Source organism: Manis pentadactyla, chromosome 6, assembly GCF_030020395.1.
Source record: "Manis pentadactyla isolate mManPen7 chromosome 6, mManPen7.hap1, whole genome shotgun sequence".
NCBI classification, from domain to species: domain Eukaryota; kingdom Metazoa; phylum Chordata; class Mammalia; order Pholidota; family Manidae; genus Manis; species Manis pentadactyla.
In genome coordinates, this window is record NC_080024.1 from 594,318 (window position 1) to 613,698 (window position 19,381).

At 55.0% G+C, this 19,381-nt stretch overlaps 1 protein-coding gene across 1 annotated transcript; it reads right to left on the reverse strand.

Annotated features, from left to right (window-relative positions):
- Positions 1-306: 306 nt before the first annotated feature.
- PPP1R7 (protein phosphatase 1 regulatory subunit 7) lies at positions 307-19,375 on the reverse strand. Its single transcript, XM_036901295.2, has 10 exons — positions 19,250-19,375; positions 16,289-16,417; positions 14,307-14,362; positions 13,704-13,769; positions 13,116-13,246; positions 12,590-12,752; positions 10,825-10,941; positions 9,876-9,980; positions 6,591-6,677; positions 307-612 (listed from the first exon to the last, which is right to left on the reverse strand). Exons 1-10 carry the CDS (start codon positions 19,299-19,301, stop codon positions 436-438), a joined length of 1,083 nt encoding a protein of 360 aa, XP_036757190.1. The 5' UTR covers positions 19,302-19,375; the 3' UTR covers positions 307-435.
- Between the last annotated feature and the right edge of the window lie 6 nt (positions 19,376-19,381).

Sequence of the window (19,381 nt, forward strand, 5' to 3'; positions counted from 1 at the left end):
GGGCCACCATCCCCTGCTCACAGCTTTCTGTTTTTTAATACATATAATTGGGAAGAAACCTGGCTGAGCAGCTCTGGCCGACAGGCCTCGAGGGCCCCCGGAATGGCCTAGTACCCCTGCCCCAGGAGCACCGGCCCGCCCTTGCCAGGCAGGGCTGGGGCCTCTTCCCATCAGAGGACACATGGAACGAGGGGCCAGTGACGGGACATGGGGTACCCGGACCGTGGCCCATTAGCTAGGGACACTGTGTGGCACAATGTATCACGATGGCGTCCCAGAGTGGTGAGCGGGCCCCGCACACGGCAGTGATCGCTCAGGCCTTTTATTGCCATTGGGTCTGTGACTGTCGGTGGTGGTTTCAGGAGCAACAGGCAGGTTAGAAAACAGTGGCTGGGAAGCTCTTTGAAGAGAGGGCCGAGGTGGGAGCAAGGAGGCTCAGAACCTGACGAAGGTGGCGTCGATCTGCCGCACGGTGGGGAGAGCCAGCATGACCTTCCGCCTATACTGGGGGTCCCTCTGCAGGGGGTTCCGCTCCAGGTACACCGTCTCCAGGCTCTTGGCTCCCTTTAGCTCGTCGAGGTCGCTCCAGCTCTCGAGGAGGTTGTCGTTCATCTGGGAGGACACGCGCACACGTGAGCACACACACTGGAGGGCCCTGGCACAGGCCCGCCCGGAGCCCCTGCCCCGCCCGGGCACGAGGCACAGGGGCGCCCCGGTCCTCCCCACCCAGGAGTCGGATGGCCTGGTCTTAAACCTCCCCCGGCACCCCGCGGAACCTTCCGTCCCCTCTTGGTGCACCTGGTCGCCTTTCAGCAGGGCCGCAGGTGGAAGGGCACCCGTATATGCCCCGAGCTGGGCCGTGTCGCCTCGACAGGGGCAAACCCGAATCAGGATCGGCAGAGGAGAGATGACGCGGCTCTGACCGCGGCCCTGGCCCCCTCTCTGGGTAAAGAGCTGAAGCGGGTTTGGGGAGCCCTGTTTTCACAGAGCTTCTTGAGGACCTGTGACATCACCTGCTTTGGGAAATCTAGATTCCCACCACCCAGAGCTCGGCCCTTGTAGAGGAACAGAAGCCTCCTCCTGAGAGCTGAGTCACAGGCCCTGAGACTAAGAGCAGCCGTCGGCTGTCAGCCTGCGGGGACCTCCACCGGACAACCACAGCGGAGGACAGCTCTTTCAGGACCTATCAAGCGTAAATAGCACCTATTAGGTGTAAATCCAGCACACCCCACTCGAACAACTGGAGCTCTCACATGGCCAATGCAAAGCATGCAAAACGGGGCCTGCAGGGAAGCAGTGTGCCCGCCATGGGACAGGGGTGACTGCAGTCGGTGGGTCAATGTGAGCCTGCCTAAAATGCAGGATCACTATGATGATGCGCGTACCTTAAACACTTCAGCATGACACACACAGAAACACATTCATCAGCCAGGTACTCATATGACTCTCCTTAGAAGAAATAAGATTATTTTGTGGCACAGTCTATTTAAAAACCTGTCTCTAACATCATCAGCAGCTGATTCAGGCTCCCAGCGCTGGCAGAGGATGTGGTGCAGTGCCCACCTTCTCTTTTTCAATACAGTGGACCCCTGAACAACACAGGGGTTGGAGGGCTGACCGCCATGCAAAACTGTGTCTAACTTCCAACTCCCAAAAAACTTCACTAGCAGCCTCCTGTTGATCAGAAGCCCTACTGAAACATTAACCGTCAAGTAACACATATTTTACATGTTAACATGTATATACACTGTATTTATACAATAAAGCTAGAGAAAAGAAAATGGTTTTTCAAATTGTCATGAATCCTCCCCAAATTTTCCAAAGTATTTATTGGAAAATACCTGCGTGTATGTGGCCCTGTGCAGCCCCGGCCCATGCTGTCTGGGACCGCTGCGTGGCGGTTATCTGTCTCTGGCCTCAGCGTGCTCCCCGCCTTGCAGATCACGGCACTTCCTTTAGTCCACGTGGCGTGCTATTTTATAGCCTCCTGGTCTTGTAAAATTTACAATGTTTCTTATTTCTTAGGACAACCAGCCACAGGAGAGTTTTCTCCAGTTTTAGTACATCGTAGAACTGGGAATCTCACTCATCATCAATGGTGCATTGTAAATGATGTCTTTGATACAGAGAACTTTTAGAGATTCTCATTTTTGTATTTTTCCAAAAATGGAACCGGAAACCATTTACCTCAGTTGTTTCCATAGCCATTCCAGAATCTCCCGAGCCCCAGGCTGGGGTAGAGATAAAACAGGGCCTTTACTGGCTGTGAGGGAGCGGGGCTGGGGCGTGGGGGGTGCTCGGTTGCTTTAAGAGCGCCTCTCCACAGGGTGCGGCTTCCTGTCTCTTCTAACCCTGAGTACTTCCCACCTCCTCCCATGTTTTCCTGCTAAATGAAGCCAACTTTTAAAAGAAGCCCAGCTAACTGTCTTGCAGAGCACCTCCCACTCTGGATTTCTGCACAGGTGTCCCGTGGTGCCACCTAGCTTGTTCTTCTAGCCCTCCTGCATCCTGTAGACCTGAAGTGAGTCTAAATGCTTGTTTGGGTCACACTCGCTCTGGCCGGTAAGCTTTACAGATGAATCCCAGTGCGGGGCCTGTGGCCCCAGGCTGCCCGACCACCAGGATGTCAAGTTTGATCATGTGGTAGGTGGTGACCCTTGATGACTCTGGGGAGCACATCCCCCTTCGCAGTTAGCACATTCTCTGTGCAGAGACACTGGCACATGGGTAAACAAGCAGCTCTGCAGTGACTTCAGTGTGCAGGGATGATCCCTGCCTCGGCCACTGGGACTCGGCGACAGACGCCTCCCTGGTTGATGCTTCCCAGCAGACGACCTCATGCTTTTCAAGACCCAACCTTGTAGGACGTAGGTATTCTCCATTGCAATGGTTTTTGGCTGACTTCTATATAGAAAACCTGCGCTTACTTTCCTCCAAACTCTGTTTTATACAAAACAGGTGTAGTACAAGATGCATTCCATACACAGCTGGTAGAACACCAAAATCACTTTTTCCTGAAAACCTACAGCACAGTTCAGCAAAGGGGATGTGTGTCTTGCTTGCTGACTGAATCAAAGGTGGTATCTGTGACTTCACACGAACCTGAGATTCAAGAAAGAGCAAGAGAAGCCAGTCTTTTCCTGACCCAACCACGGAGGGGAAATCCTGTCATTCTGCTGTATTCTCTGGTTTAGAAGTGAATCAGTAAGGCCAACGTGCACTCACAGGAGGGGTGACATGTGGGTGTGAGTCCAGGGCCTTGGGTGGAGGCACATTAGCAATGGCCCCCCACCACTTCTACTGGCACTTTTCCTCCCCGTGAGGAGCCACGCTCACTGCCTCTCTGCCCACCTAGACTGGGGCCCCTACACTGCTGAGTCAGGCTTCTGTCTCCATCCTTTAGAAGGTGCTGTGCAGGCTCGGCCACAGGCTTTGGAGCCTCCTCTGCCTGACAGGGGGCACCTGGTGTTGGACAGCCCCCACCCTGGGGCTGACGCCAGTGTCTCTGAGCACTGGGTGGCCGCTGCAGCTGACCTCTGCCCGGACTGGCTGAGTTTTGCCCCGTGCACCTGCAGGTCATTCTTTGGCTAAGGAGTCTGAAGGCTGACTTCCGGGCTCCGTCTCTTTGAGGCAGCCTCCCTGCTGGGAACCTGCCCTGAGAACCCAGCCACCAGCAGCAGAGCTCCACTTCTGCTTCCTGTGCCCAGAGAGGCAGCCGCTCTCTGGCTGGGCCCACGTTCCCTTCTCTCAAGGCACAGCCTGTAAACAGCCACTATGCACACTTGGCCATATTGTAGCTGTTCATGGTGCAACGGTATGACTGGCACCGCTACGCCTTCATGCCGAAAACTGGCCAAACCCAAAAGTAACACTCGCCACTTTCTTAACCCCTTTGACCTGGCGTCTCTCTTGAACGGGAAATGCCAGGCGGCGTCCTACTCCCATTATGGAGCTGTTTACCCTGTAACACATTTAAAGTAGTTTCAAAATCATAATACCAATATCACTCCCAATAGAACTGCTGAGTGAAGTCCAAGGCTCCTTTGGAGTTATTTTTATCATTAGAACATCTCACAAAGGCCACACAGTCAGAGCACTGTTTTCAGAGTCCCTTAAAACAACTCTTTCCTTATGTTGCTGTTGTACTAATCTGAATTGTTTTGGCGTCATTTGTTTCAGCTCATTTTCAACTGTAGGTTAAAACCTTTTTCCTTATGTGCAAAGCATTTCCAAAGCCCTAACTGTGAACGTGTGTGCTCAGAGAAGTCGGTCCCACGCCTGCCTCCTTGCACCCCCACTGTGGCCACTAGGTTGTCAATGCTTCTAGTGTTTCTCATTAGTGGTTTCTTTGCAATAAACAACTGGAAAACAGGACAAACAGAGAAGAACCAAGTGTTCTCACAAGCTGGACAAAGGTGGTCCAGGACGGAGGCTCCTGAGGGAAGGGACCCTGCCGGGGGCACCTCCCTGGACCACAGGGAGGGAGCCTGGGCAGTACCCACCACCACACTGAGTTGAGGTGGTGTCCACAGTCTGGGGGTGCAGAGGCAGATGGGCCTTCTGGAGAGGAGTGGGCCACGAAGCAAAAAGGCTCCAGAAATTCACCCTTGAACTTGGACTCAAACTAAGCTGTGAGAAGTAGAGTAAACCATAGATTGGCCGATGAAAAAGCCCCAGGAAGCCCTGAGCCGATCAATGGGCAGAGCGCAGGCCAGGGAGGGATGCGTCTGTGCTTTCAACAAGCAGAGCGGAGAGATGGCATTCAACACCCAGGACACTCCCCAGAGACCCAGGAGGCCACAGCCTAGGAACAGGGCACCCTGCCTCGGGCACTACCTTAGGGGGCAGGCCTCAGCCCCACTGGAAGAGCTAAGCAGGCCTCAAAGACCAAGCAGTGTCTTCACTGTCTGCCAGATAACAGGTCCAATACACTTTAAAGAAAAACAACAAAAATCTAGACACCCAGTAATTTAACACCATAATGCCTAGTTTCCTGTTTCTCCCCTAGAGACCAGCTATAGCTCAGTACATCTCACCTGTGACGTGGGCACAGCACAGTCTGACGGTTCCTAGTTTGCAACTTCCCCTCTGGGAATCAATTCCTCAGCTGTAAAATGGGGGCATCCCGCAGGCTTCAAGGGTTGTCGCGACCATCAGATGGCAAGGGAGGGCATTCTGAACGGGGAGCACTGTACAAATCCTAACTTTACTGTCTCTGTCTGGTGGTCTAAGAAACAGGACTCCCCTGGGTGTTCCAGGGCCAGGTGCTACCCAGCCTCCAGCAACTGCCAGCCTGCCTGCCTGTCTTCCTAGCCTCGCTGGCCCCTACCTGTGGCCTCAGCACCCCATGGCCCATGCTGGTCCCTGGCAGGGCAGGCAGAGGGAGGGATCACACATGTCAGAAACACTGCTTCGGATCAGCAGGCTTCCCAAACTCACTCCCTGATTCTGCCAGGCACCTCTTCCCGCTGCCCAGGTCCCCGCCTCTGGATGACTGGCCCTGTCGTTTGGTTTCTCTGTGGGCTCCGCTGGCCTCTTCAGAGCCAAACCCCTTCGTCCCAACCCCACCAGCCCACCCCGGCCGCACCTTCCTCGCGGCGGCTCACTTGCTCCCCAGCCCGGGAACACCTTTCCCACTGTCTCGCCCTGGTTTCCGTCTTCCCAGACCTGCTCTGACACCACCCAAAGACCCAGTGCTACTAACAAGGAGAAGAGGCATGTCCACAGCATGCTTCCTGTTTTCTAGGGAAAGTGGACGCTCTTTGAAGATGAGGAGAGGAGAACGTACAGGGTGTAAGTGGGGTGAGCAGCGTGGCTAGACAAGGAAGAGTCACGCCTCGGACCCAGCAGGAATCCTGGACCAGACCGACCACACGGAGGACAGCACTCACGCTGCAGCGTCTCGGGTGAAACGCGTGGTGGGGCCAGGAGCTGGGCGACGGGCAGCAGAAAGCCTCAGGAGAACACCTGAGTGGGTCCTGGCACTGAGGACCGCCCCTCGGTGATCACTGTGCAACCCCTTTACAGGGTCTCACAGCTCCTTACATCCTGTCCTCCTACTGGCTCTATAGTACTGCTCCCGAGAAACATGCCTATTACCATGAGACAAACACAGGCAAGTTCCAGGATGACGGACTGCAGACACCCCACCGCTTCCCCTTCTCCGTGCTGGCACACATTCGCACTGAAGGCACCGGCCCCTTGGCTGTGTCTGGAAACCTTTTAGTTGCACAGCGATTCTCCAGTTTAACCATAGTTAGTGCAGGGCTTCTCACACTTTCCTGCAGATTCTGGGTGAAGTCTGTCAAAGCTCGCGCTGCTGACTGCACGGCACTGTCAGAACACCCACCTCGACCTAGTCTGCATCCGGGGGGCAACGGGGCTGGAGAGCCTGCATTTTTAACAAGCTCCCCAGTGATGCTGGTGGCATAAGGCCATGGACAGAGCCAGTACCAGACACCCACGGCGGCGCCACCCCAGGCCCACTCCTGCCAAGGATCTCGGAGCTGGAGCTCCCACATCCACTCACACCACACCACACCAGCAGGACGTGCAGATGAGCATCGCCAGTCGCAGCATGTCAGACTCACCCAGAATTCCTGCAGCTCTGTTAGGTGGCTGATGTTTTCAATCTTTTTGATTCTATTTGATGCAATGTCCAACATGGTGAGTTTGTTCTAAAACAAGGAAATAGAATTTTTCCTGGGTCATCTCAGTTCAACAATGACTCAGTGTCGTGCTGAGCTTGGGGCAGGGGGAGCCCCCCTCCCTAAAACTCAGGCTCATGACAAAACATGACCTGCCAGGGAGGCAACACGTGCCTACTTCCTGCAGCCCACCCAGCCTCTCTGCTGTAATTTATGCCCATAAGCCTCACAACCACCCCATCGAGCTCTCATTTTCCCTGGGATTTTCAAACTGGTTCTGTCAGACCCAAGCCCCAGGCTCCCAAATCCCCGTTCACAAAGACCCAGGGAGATACACAGCCCTGGGAAGAGCAGAATAACCCCTGCCTAAAAGCAGAGGGAGGCCTGGGGCTCCAGGAGGCTCCCAGGGCCGTCCGGGATGGGCTTCGAAGAAGGGGTGATGATTGTAGCAACATTTGTTTGGTGCTTATCTTGAGGAAACATAAAATACCACAATACCAAGTAATCCTTAAAATAGTATTTCCTTCTTCATTGACAGGGAGGAGCTGCCTGGGCACAGCAGAGGGGGCAGAGGGCGCCACTCCCGGTGGCAGCCCTCCTCCCGGCAAGAGGCCCCCAGGAGGAAGGGGCAGAGAGGAGAGCCTAGGTGCTGGGAAGGGCAGGTCTGGAGCAGGCCTGGGATTCACAGGATGGAAGAGAGGGGGGCGGGTGCCTGGCCCTGGGCGTTGGGCGCGTGGAGACAACACTGTGTCCGTAGAGTGTGTGCCTTGACCCTTTGCTCTAAGATGTGCCCAGCGGACGCTTTTCCAATACACACTGAGCCTGAGTCATTTTTTAAGGTCAGAGTCTCATGACTTAACGGAGAACACGACTGCAGTGATCATGAAGTCTGTCAAAGCTCGCATTGCTTGCTCAAGCTTGTTTAAACAAAGAGTCGGTAAGTTCTTCTACAATCAAAAGGGGAACATCTAGGAGTTGGCTGACAGCCTGGATGGAAGTTCCTTCCCCTGCTCTCTGCCTATTTCTGACTGAGGACTCCCTTCTGACATTTTCCACTGTATACCTATGATTATTATTCCAAATCCTTCCAAGTGCTAAGAGGAAGTTAAAGAATGTCCCAATAGAACAAAACCCGCAATGCAGACGCATTCAGCCAACAGAGCTGCCGATTCAGAAGCGCTCTGGCCTGGTCTGACTCCGTGGGGGCCAGGCCCTCACTGCGGCTCACCCCATCCCACACAGCACTGGCCTAGCCATGCTCCCAGAAGCCACGTGGCCCTCGGGCTGGGCATAGGCATGCCTGGGAGGGGTCCTCCGCCAGCTTCTGTAGGGCCCATCGTGCCTGGTCAGATTACTGAGGGACTGCAGCCTGGCAGGAGGCTCCCTCCTGCAGGGCTTCTGAGCAAACAGGGACTTAGGAGAACCCTGTAGAAGAGGGGCCTGTGTGCAGCCAGGCAGCAACAGGCCAGGCCCACTAACACAGCACCCACAGCCCTCTGCCACCCTTCTGTGGTGCTCGCATGCAAGCACAGAGGTGGGGGAGGCCAATGAGGCCAACGTGTTCTGAAACAGGGCAACGGGATCCTTGTGCAGCCCCAGTGCAGAGGCTCCATAGCAGGGGCATTCTGGCTGCCAGAACTGGTCCAAAGCCCTGAGCACAGCTACGCAGTTGCGTGTTAACACATCTCACAATTTTTGGGGAAGCTGGACAAAGTTCCCAAAGCCCATTCAAAGGCAAACCAGTAAGAACTGCTTAGAAAAAGGGAGGACACGCACACGCAGAGACTACGCTATTGGACCTCACAGGAACACAGCAGGGCGGGCAGGACACTCGCTGGGCAGCAGGAAGACCCAGGGGCCTGTGATGCTCCAGGACAGCGGCTCTGCCATCTGCGAAGAAGGTACCTGTACTTCCTTAGCTCCCACAACACATTCCAGATAAATTAGAGAAAACACAGGTGAGCACTGGGTCTCTAGCTGGACAGGAGCCCAGAGGAAGGGCCGGCACGCGGTGCCAAGCCTCACAGTGACCCTTTGGCCTTCAGAGCTCACGCTGCTTTGTGCTGTTTGTTTCAGACCCAAGAATGACCCAGGGTTGAACCCAGACAGTGGGCAGCACTCCTACTGGTAAATCCTCAACTTTGCTTCTTTCCCAGGGGCCTGGAACCAGCTGCTCCTTTGGACCATGCTGCCAACATGCCCTCTCCTGGGTGGGTGCTCGCTGTGGACTGCAGGGCCTTGGCACGGGGAGGCCAGGGAGTAGGAGGGGCCCCAGTGCTCCCCACAAGCGTGGGCCCGACAAGCTGGGCGTCCTGTGTGTACCCCCCACATGGCTGCTTGTGTGGACTCCGTCCCAGCCCCGCCTCTCAGAACCATGCCTCAGCCTGGCACTCCAGGCCACCTGAGCGTGTGCCGGTTCAAGCTCACGAGCTGGTTGCTGGGGGAGGACGGGGACTAATCTTACCATGAGCAAGTTCTGACTCTTCCAGAATTTTATGTAGATGTTGGTGAGATGAAACTCAGCACGTATCTTTCCCCCAAAACATTTCTCATGGTGACTAGGCTCAGGGGCTTAGGCCCAAAGGCCAAAAGAGCCTTTACTAAGAATGAAACTGTTCACAGTAACAAAAGTGGCCAATCCAGTTACATTGGCTGGTAATTAAACAAAACAGAAAAACCCTCAGTAAATTGAATGAGAAAAAGTATTTTATTTGTTGTGAGTACTAGACTGAGGAGGGCAGGGCCACCGGGAGCCTTCGTGCTGGGTCAAGCTGGGGCGGGATGAACAGGCCCAGTCAGGCTGCGAGGCCTGCTGAAAATCGGGGCTGAGAAGCGGGGCCGAGGCAGCCACTGGACAGGAGTGGGGACAGCGGCCACTGTCGTCACCACTAGCCCTCTGCAGTGCAGGGCGCCTGGAGCGGGCACGGTTGTTCTTACCGTCCTCCCCTGAGCCCACAGTGCTGTGGAGGCACATCTCCCGGCAGCTTAGAGACCGCACCCTGGCTGCAGCAAAGCGGCCACTGAACGCTCACTCCAGGGGAGCGTGGACACCACCACACACACACAGTCCCCAGTGTGGGGAGGGCTACTGAGCTTCCGGGGCTCTAAGGTCCCCGTGATAACGTCTGGAGGTGTTGATGGTACCTAAGCCCAGGCCAGAGGCCAGGGTGTGCTGGCCCACCAGCCGCCCATGCCCATACGTCCCAGATGGACAAGCATACATCTTACATTGTTCTCCAGGCCCTCGATGACCTCGATGCCATTGTGGCTGAGATACAGCTCCCTCAGGTTCACCAGGCTCTGCAGACCCTCGATCTTGGTCAGCCGGTTGCTCTGCAAGAGGGAGAGTCAACAGCTGTCAGAGCAGCAGGAGAGTCAACAGCTGTCAGAGCAGTGCAGGGGCGAGACCAAAGGGAAAAGAAGGCGTCTCCTCTTCAAGAGCGCAGTGATAGGGCATCGCACCGAAGATGAGCCAGAGCAGAAAAGGAGGTCCGAATCTTGGTCTGCTGGCTGCACTGGCTAAAATTCATGTGGTGGGTAAAAGGCTTTTTGGCTGAGAAGCCACGTTTTAGGGGCACTTGGGGAAGGTCCCCTCCAGTTAGCTCAGTGACTCAAGGGTCACAACCAGGGAATATTAAGACAGACGGCGACCCCCCCTTTCAGTATGCACTGTGCTCGGGGCTGAGCGGAGGCCGCAGAGCATCTGCTTTACAAGAGGCGTGTGTGGCTGAGGCTCCTGCCGCCCCAGGGCAGCCCTGCGTGGCGTGCCTCGGGGGTCCGACTCCACTCTTTTGCTTCTGACAGAAAAGGTAACGGGAGGCTGGGCAAATGTGGGCCCTTACCAGCTCCCAGACACAAGTCTGCCGGCTCCAGGGTTCACAGACGTGGAAGGAATCGCTTCCACCCCTGAGCCAAACACTTCAGGAGGAATCAGAACAAACCGAACCTACTGAAGAGCCCCCTTTGGCTAAAACTCACAGAGAACTTGGACTAGAAAAAGGACTGTGACCCTGAAAGAGGGAAATTTGAGCCTGACGTGGACTTGTACGAAGTCTGCGAGACCAGACGTCTCCGTGGCTCACTGAGGTGGGAAGAGGTGGTGGGCCCGGACACAGGGGGAGGCGCGCTCCCAGCCGTTCAGCAGCCCTGGCCCGGCGGGTGTCCAGCGGGATGGTACCTGCATGCTGAGCACTGTCAGACTGGTCAGGGCATCCAGGTTCTGAAGTTTAGTGATCTTGTTTTTCCCCAAGAACAGACTCTCCAGGCTGGTCAAGGCGTCGATGTTCTCAATGGCCTGTGGGAGGGACAGGGCAGCGGTGAGCCCCCGAGGCCGACCAGCTGCAGCAGGCAGGGAGCAGCTGTCTGGGGGTCAGCCCCGCACTGCCGGGCAGGCACATCCCCCTCGGGAGACTGTCCCATGAACCCTCCCTGGAGCGCGGCGGGAACACCAGGAGGCTCGGAGGGTCCACGGTCACACCCACGGGCTCCCAGCCCTGAGGTCCTCACAGGGCTCTGGCGCTCTGGGGAACAGTCTGAAAACCCACAGCGGGGCGACTTCTCAAGTTCCTCTGACTTCTAAAGTTCTGAGTGGACACATCATACTATCCTACATGGAAACACCATTAAAATACGTTCCCCAGAGCCCAGGTGTCCACAGAAGAGAGACACTGGATGTCCACTCAGGATTCCTGGAGCAGGGGCCCACGCTCCATGGTGGTCAGGCCCCCTCAGTCTCTGTAACCCCGCTTGTGTCTCCCGGCTCGGATCCTGCGCTCCTGCGCTCAGCAGTCACCCCCAGGGCCTTGCGCACAGCAGCCAGTCCCGAGCGCTTCTCCCCGCTCCCTGGGTTCCAGCAGGTATTAGCAGAGACGCCAGCCGGCCAGGCCGTCTCATCCTGCCCATCACAGCAGGGCTTGGCAGGGGCAGTCTGTGAGGACGGAGATTCAGGGGGAGTGCCCCCCCGACTGCTACCGCCTGTGTGCATCTGTGACAAGCTGCCTTCCTCCTGGGTCTCCCACGGGAGACACCTGATAAAACGCTTACACCTGGGCCACTCTCTGGTTTTGAGTGGGCTACACTTTGCTATTTGTGGTCCTCCTCTGCTAACAACTGTCACCAGAGGCCTGTGTCAGTACTGCCGCTGTGGCTCACATCCCGCCAGCTCTGGTCACCTTGCGCTGTAGGCGTCCTTCTTCCTTCAGACATGAGAGGAGGGAGCGGTGCTGGGGGCACTCGCCTGGGCGGCCCTGCTCCCCTGGGATGTCAGGTGGGCTCTGAGCCACCCCCTGGCTGGAGCTGGCATATGTGCTCATCTTTCCCGCTGACCTGCCCCACACCAGTCCTCTGACTGCTCCCCCAGCTCTTCCCTGAGGCTCTAAGTCAGCTGCGTAAGGGCCCGTCTGCGTCCATGGAAAAGGAACTGCGTCTGCTTCCCACTCCGCCTGCTGCTCCCAGGTCGGCTGAGGCAGCATCTAATGCTGCCATGGGCTGATCTGCGGTTGTACCCCGGGGGCACGGGCCAACCAGGCACCAAGCTGCCACATGCTTCCTGGGGCCCCAGCTGCGGAGGCCGGGCCACTGCAAGCCGCTTTGCCCTGCGCGGGGCACTTTCATCTCAGAGGCTCCCTGGAGGACACAACATTGGCACATTCGAAAGCAACATGCTCAGGGCTGGTTGGTCCACCTCATGCAGGATGCACATGGGATGGTTTACTAAGGGTCTAGGTCGTGGTTTGGATGGAGAGCGAGTGAAATCTATGTGCAGAAAGGCTAGACCCCTGCATCTGGGTGAACAGTCAATTAATGCTGACCTCCAGACAGCACTTTTTCTTAAAAAACATTGTTTCCAAAAAAAAAAATTATAGCATGTGATGAGATTAGGCGCCCCCCACCCCCGGGCCCCCACAGGCCACGCACATTGCTGCCTCTGCAGCCTCACCTACCCGGATGCGGTTAGACCCCAGCTCTAACATCTGTAGCTGCTGAAGGCTGCTCATGTTCTCGATCTTGGTGATCTTGTTGTTGACCAAGAAGAGTTTTCTCAGTCGCGTCAACTTGTCAATTCCTTCAATGTTTCGCAGCAAATTAAAAGAAATATCTAGAATCCTGGGAACAGGAAAGATATTTACTGCTTAATGAGCATAGGTCGCACAGAATTCAGAACCTCACTAACTCAGAGGCAGCCCCCTCTTCCGGCAGCCTGTACACTGCCCAGGGGATAGCTGGGGGCAACCTCCAGGACGCCCACCTGCACAGGACTGTGCTGAGGGCAGAAACTATGCCAGCCTCCAGTCAAAGGTCTGATTTGCAGGTTGAGACTGTGGGCAGGCAGATGTCACCCAGGACGCCAGGTGCAGGGCAGGACCCTGGCAGACACAGGAGCCCCCAGAGTTGAGAGCTGGGGCATAGGGTTGGTTTTGGGGAGACAGGACAGGTACCCCAGTTGCTTCCCCAGGTCTCACGACTCACTCCAACTCCGTCAGCGCCTCCAGATTCTCAATCTTCTTGATCTGGTTGTCATAAAGATCCAGCTCTCGAAGACTCTGTAACTCCTCCAAATTCTCAATGCATTTAATTAAATTTTGACGGAGGCAGAGAGTCTGGGGGATGGAAAAAGGACAGTTGACGTAGGCAGTGGAGGCCACAAGACAGTGTGAGCTGCGTCACAGGGCAGAGGACAAGCCTTCCAGGTGGGAGGATGCAGTTTTCACTCTCCTGCTGTGTCCTAGAAAGGTGCTGACCTTGGCCAGGTCAGGCAGACACCCACAAGGGAGCAGACCTACTTGGAGAGGGAGGCGTTGGTCAAGCTTGGGAGTGTGGCCTATCTCCACCTGTCTGTGGGCTCTGAAGTGAGTTAGGGACCATGCCGTTCAGTGTGCGAGCTGCAGCAGGATGCACCCCTCAGCCTCCTGGACCACTTGAATCCCGCCAGGTGTGGAACGAAGGGAGCTCAGGCGCCATGCGTGCCGGCCAGCACTCCTGCAGCTCCGACTCTTGGCAACAGGTCCCCTATGTCCCTCGGGTGGGCTAGGCCCCAGGGTCACCGAGCCCCCTCACCTTCACTTTCTTCAGCACTTCAAACCCTTCGATCTTCCCAATGCGGTAGTGGTTTAGGTCAATGTCCTGAAACAAAGCAGAAAGCCAGCTGAGCTGCAGGCAGAAGCCTAAAGACGTGCTTCCTGGGACAGGAGCTACAGAGGTCAGCTGGTGGGCGGAAGACGCTCTTTGGTTTGCCTATGACTTCAAAGTTCTGTGTGATGCTGACCCTCCAAAAGAGAGGTATAAAGGACCCCTCTCTCACCCTCTAGCCCCCGCGAGCACAAACATCAGCCTCAGTTTGGAGGAGATGAACCTGCTCCCGTCACTGTGGGTGGCTAGCTGCAGGGTCGGGGGCGAGTCCACGGCAGGCTGTCCCACAGCAGGCGGTCTTCCCCAGGCCCCGAGGTGTTGATGCACTGTGCTTTTCCAATGGTGGGGATGGTAGGACCCCACCAGCAATAACGTGATCATCTGACCATGTGATTTATGAGTCTAAGGTGTTTTGTTTGCTACACAGCCCTCAGTGGTTAAACAGAAGCAGGACGGCAATCACTGTATTGAAAAGGATGCCCTGGTGGTCAGAGGTCTGGCCCTGAGGCCAGATTAAGCAGGTGGCCTTACCTCTGCCTCTCGGTCCAGGTTAATGGTTTCCATGTCCACAGGCAACTCCTGTCCTTCTGAAAAAGCAACAAGAAGAAAAGCCCGCTCAAAGTCCCTGAGTGTCGGAGGAGGGCCGTGGCCTGCGCTGCTTGGCTCACTGAGCTAACTTGAAGGCAGAGCAGCGGCCAGCAGGGGCTACTCAGCAGGGCAGCACCCTGTTCCAGAAACGGTCATCTTTCAAGCATGCTGAGTTTCCTGAATTCGGCTACTGGCAAGTCTCCAAACTCCCATCTGTGCCACTGAAGTTCCCAAGAAAGGAATGTGGCTGCTGCTGTCAGCAGAAAGGAGGGGCCAGGCTGGCCGAGCCGCAGGTGAGCCCAGTCGGCACTGGGGAGCCTGCCTGCCAGCAGTGTCCAGGCTGCCTCACCTGACAGCAGCCAGCCCTCCCACGGCCTTTCTTTTCTTGTCTGTGGCACTAAATCAGGCCACCCGAACACAGACCACGTTCCAGAACACACCTTTCACTGCTTGGAAAAGTGGAACATCTGTAAACACTTCTCTGGCTATGTTTATCCATAGATTTACAGGAGATCACCCAACCTAAGACTGAATAAAAGGAGTCGGGCAAAACCCAGAGATGTGGGGGCAGGTGGTGTCCCGGCGCACGGACTTCCTGCGACTAAGTCAGACAGTGAGGGAAGCTTTCACTCGCCACCTCCCTGCGATCGTTTCACCCACATCACTTCCAGAATATCAACGCTGAAGTTCCCAAGTAAATGCCTGGTGCTTTTGTGGTAATTGCCTTCCGCCTTAAAATTAGGTTGCCATAGTTACCAATCATCTTCACTGGCACAGAGAGCACGTTATCTTAAAAATTAATTAGAAAAAGAATGAATCTGTTGCTTTCAACTGTAATAGTAATAATGTACAGTTACCAATATGCTAAAAGGACCATGCACTGCATATAAATCTGGAAAATGCAGAAGGTACAAGGCCCTCTCAAACCCTGTGAGGCCCTCACCATCAGTCTGGTGTTCTCTCTTACGTGGATAAGACTACATACTACTACTGACACTTTTTTTTTTTTTTTGGTATCATTAATCTACAATTACTTGAAGAATATCATGTTTACTAGGCTCCCCCCTTCACCAAGTCCCCCCCCACATACCCCTTCACAGTCACTGTCCATCTGCGTCTACTACTGACACTTTTAAAATGAGGTTTGGACATGCCCACTCTTTGGAACTGTGCTTTTTCCAGCTGGTCATTTATCTCAGATACTTTTCTGTCGAATCCCCAAGTGGTTTTCCTCATTCTTCTCAATGTAAATTGATTTTCTAAGCAAACAAAAAAGGGCTTAGGTCATGGCTGACGAGGGTGAAGACCACCATTCTGAGCTGAGAACCTAATTTTTCTCATCTCTCAACTCAATTTGTTGCTGTTAACAAATTGCTATCAGGATAGTTGCCCTGTAAAACTGTCTTCCTAATGTGCAGGCAATTTGGACATTGATTCGCAGGCTTATAATCTGAAGCAAGATTCAGAAATGACTTCTCTAAAATATTAAAAGTGCTATTCTGAAATCAGTTCACCATCACAGGAAATACAAGCATGGGGGCCAGCCATGGTATTTATTTCAAGTCTGTTTCTCAACAAAAGGTTGATGAAACAGTTTACTGATTCTGTCCCAGAAGACACTTCAGTACCAATATTATCAGTAATAGGATTTTGCCTTCAGTGGAATTAGAAAAAACTGCAGCCTGCCTTCAGGGGCCATCAGTGACCCAGCTTGCTAAGAGACTTGGCTCCCAGAGGGCCGGTCCAGTAGCTTCCAACCCACTGAGGGCCTCAAATCTACAGCAGCAAAGATCAGTCAGATAAACCTGCCCCTCGCACAGCAGTGCTCCCAGGACCCACCCAGCACGGCCACAGGGGGGCAGACCCCGCGCAGCACAGCCCCACCTGCTCACCCCAGTGAGCGTAAGGTCAACCTGGCCTGGTACCTTCTGGGTCCTCTTCGCCCCGCTCTTCTCCATCCTTCAGGCTGTGCTCGCTGAGGTCCGCCACGATGCTGCTGCCCTGCTTCTTCCCTTCTTCATCACCTGACTCTTCAGATTCAACCCGCCTGTCAACTGAATCCACACCCGTCAGTAAGAATTCACATCCACTTTATGTGACCTTTGAAGGACACGTAACAGGCTGACTTTTAGTTTCAGTTTTAAGTCCAAAAGATTTCATTCAAAAACATTTGTCCAATCTGTTCAAGGAGCACTTGAGTGTCTTCCACATCCCAGGCACCATCTGAAATGTGCAGTGGTGGGGAGAACGTGGGGGTGGGGAGGGACGGAGCGGGGAGGCCACATGGTTACAAAGGTGAGTAACATACTATTCCTGCCCTCCAGGAACTCCTGAATTGCCAGGTGATCCAAAAGCCTCAGATCATTTTTGATTAAACGTACTAATGGTAAATGCAGTGAAGCACCTCCTGAGCAGCTGGCTTTTGGCCTGGATATCCACGTGGGGGCGACCGTCATGACCCTACCGTCACACGCCTTCATCCATGCTCCACTATTCATTTGGCCAAGAAAGTCAGCCCAGTTCACAGGCCCTCGTTCCGAGAGAAATCAAGACTAACTCAAATCAGACTGTGGGCAGGAGGAGCTCTGATGGAAAGGGAAAGACAGTGAACAGTGCACAACGCCCACATAAAGTCACTGAAGCTCAACGTCAGCAGAGTGACACTGGCTCAAAGCTTCGAAAGGCTGGTAAGTATTTTCTGAATTAATAAATAAGGCAATAACTGAATGTGGCAGACTGGTACAAATCTTTGGCAAGATAGCCAAATAATTTTCCTTTTTCCTAAGATTTTTTGACCTCTTCTGGAAGTCTGTCTAGCAGACCTGAAGCTCTGACACAGCACTCAGAATCACAAACCATACGGAAAGTGTTCTCTTTCCCACCTGCAGCCTGTCCACAGAGGGGTGTGCTCTGAGTGGAAGGAAGTCCTATTTCATTTTTGTGTCTCCTGTTGGGCCTGCCAAAGCAGTACCCAGGAAAAGGCTGCTGGGGAAAGCAAGTTCTCAGGAAATCCACCTCCAAAACTCCCAAATCCAGCCCTTTGTCCGTTCCTGGCAACTGCCGTGGCCCGGCCGCTCTCCCTGTGGCCCAGGCTCCTGCCTGGCCTCCTGTGGTCTCCCTGTTGCCTGTCCAGCTCTGACTGATCGATTCTCCACTGCAAGAGCATCTGATCTGAGTCTAAAATCCAAATCTGGTCTTTGACTCCAAAAATTTCTGCAATGCCAGTGGATCTTCCTGAGTTTCATCTTGTGCCCAGACACACAGCTTTGGTAGGTGTTTCTTTTCCAAGCCTCAGTTCCCCCATCTGTAGGAAAAAGCTACTATATAGCATAGCACCTGCACACTCGAGCTGCTGTCAGGAGTAAATGAGAAAAGGCACTAGAGCAGCGAGCATGTGCACGACAGGCCACAGACATTCACTACATCAGTTATTACCAGGCACATGGCACTCTGTGCTCAAGGCCAGGGGAGAGCAAGTTGTACTGGGCACTAACTAGTCCGCAGCAGCTGAGCCCAGGGTGGGAGGGGCTTGGCTGATGAAGAGCAGCCAGGGTGAAACCTGGGACTCTAGCCTGAGGGCAGCAGGGATCTGGGCATGGGAGTGCAGATCAGCATATAAGGTGACTTTGGAGTACTGGGGACAACGAGCTTGCTCAAGGCATCGGCAGTGGGAATGGAGGAGGGACCGGCGACCGGAGATATTAAGGAAGTACAGGCATCAGAGTTTGTTGAGTGACTGTGGGAGAGAAACACCTAGGTTTTGTACCTACCATTTACCAAGACAGGGAAACAGATGAAGAGGAAGCAGGAGTAGATGGGGGAGGCGGGAAGGAGGGGGATAGGAAGAGGCACTTCCTTGCCTGAAAAGAGCCAAGGGTCTGAGTCTAAGACGGCTCAGCAAGACCCTCCTACCGCCTTTTCTCACCAGCCTCAGGGCACTCTCCTCCCTTATCCAATACGACTGCTGTTCTGGGTCAAACTCTCCCGCAAACAGGTCACGTTCTCTCACACCCCTGTGTCTTTGCGTGGTTTCCTCGGCCTGAAACGATCTTTGATCTCTCCCCTACCCTATCCCCAGCCTGGCTGATTTGTGGTCGTCCTTCAAGGTTCAGATGGAGGCTGGCTTAGGTCGTGCACAGATCGCTCCCAACTTACCAGCTCGTCCTTCACCCCGACCCTAACAATTGACACGGGGGAGCAGCTGCTCTTCTGGAGCTCTGTACCCCACCCACGAAACCAGCCCAGCCAAATGCATATAAGCACTCGACGTGCCTGATTTTCCAATTTGGGTTATGCGTTGTGTGTATACATAATTTTATGCACATATATGCATGAAATTATTTCAACAAAGCGAAATATTTTAATTTAGACTTTTCGGAACTATGACAGCTTTGAAAACAGGCACCCGCTGTTCTAGAACTCAGTCTCTGGGCTCCTTGTCGCCCCTTCCCCACAACCTATTCGCTTTCGAGAAGACCCTTCTCCGCCCCACTACGGTCACCGGTGAGCCACTCGGGCGGGCCCCACGGCGCCCTGCGCCTTGTCTCCCCGTTAGCTGCCAAGACCTCCCTGCGGGTCAGGCTCAGAGGGTCGGGGCGCGGACCACCAGCCGGCGGACACAGGGGGCCGCGGCCGGCGCGCCGTCAGTCCCCACCCATCGTCCGGCTCGCGCCGCTGCTCTCCCTCCACCGGGTCCGGCGCCTCCCATGGCGCTGCCGCCCCCGCCCCGCCCCGGCGAGCCGAGCCTGCGAGCAGCTGTCAGAGGGGCGCGCGGCGGAGCCCGGGCCGCGGCCGGAGGCGGGAAGCCCCATCTTCATCGAGCAAGGCGGTGCGGGTCGCCGCCCCCGACCGCTGGGCCCTTCGCCGCTGCCCCGGGAGCCGCTCACCCTCCATCATTTCCTGCGACTGGTGCTGGCCCGCGCCGCATTCTGCCGCCATGTTGGCTGCTCGTCCCCTTTCCGGAATCTGTCGCCTCAGGCGCCTCAGCCAATCAGGGCTCCAGCTCCGAGCCTACCCAG

Bases quoted from the DNA above. Each gene is read 5' to 3' on its own strand.
- PPP1R7 (XM_036901295.2), bottom strand. From the start codon at position 19,301: ATGGCGGCAGAATGCGGCGCGGGCCAGCACCAGTCGCAGGAAATGATG. The intron at 16,418-19,249 runs GTGAGCGGCTCC...GTGTGGATTCAG, and splicing joins GTCGCAGGAAATGATGGAGG to TTGACAGGCGGGTTGAATCT. The intron at 10,942-12,589 runs GTAGGTGAGGCT...TCCCTCCCACAG, and splicing joins TGGGGTCTAACCGCATCCGG to GCCATTGAGAACATCGACGC.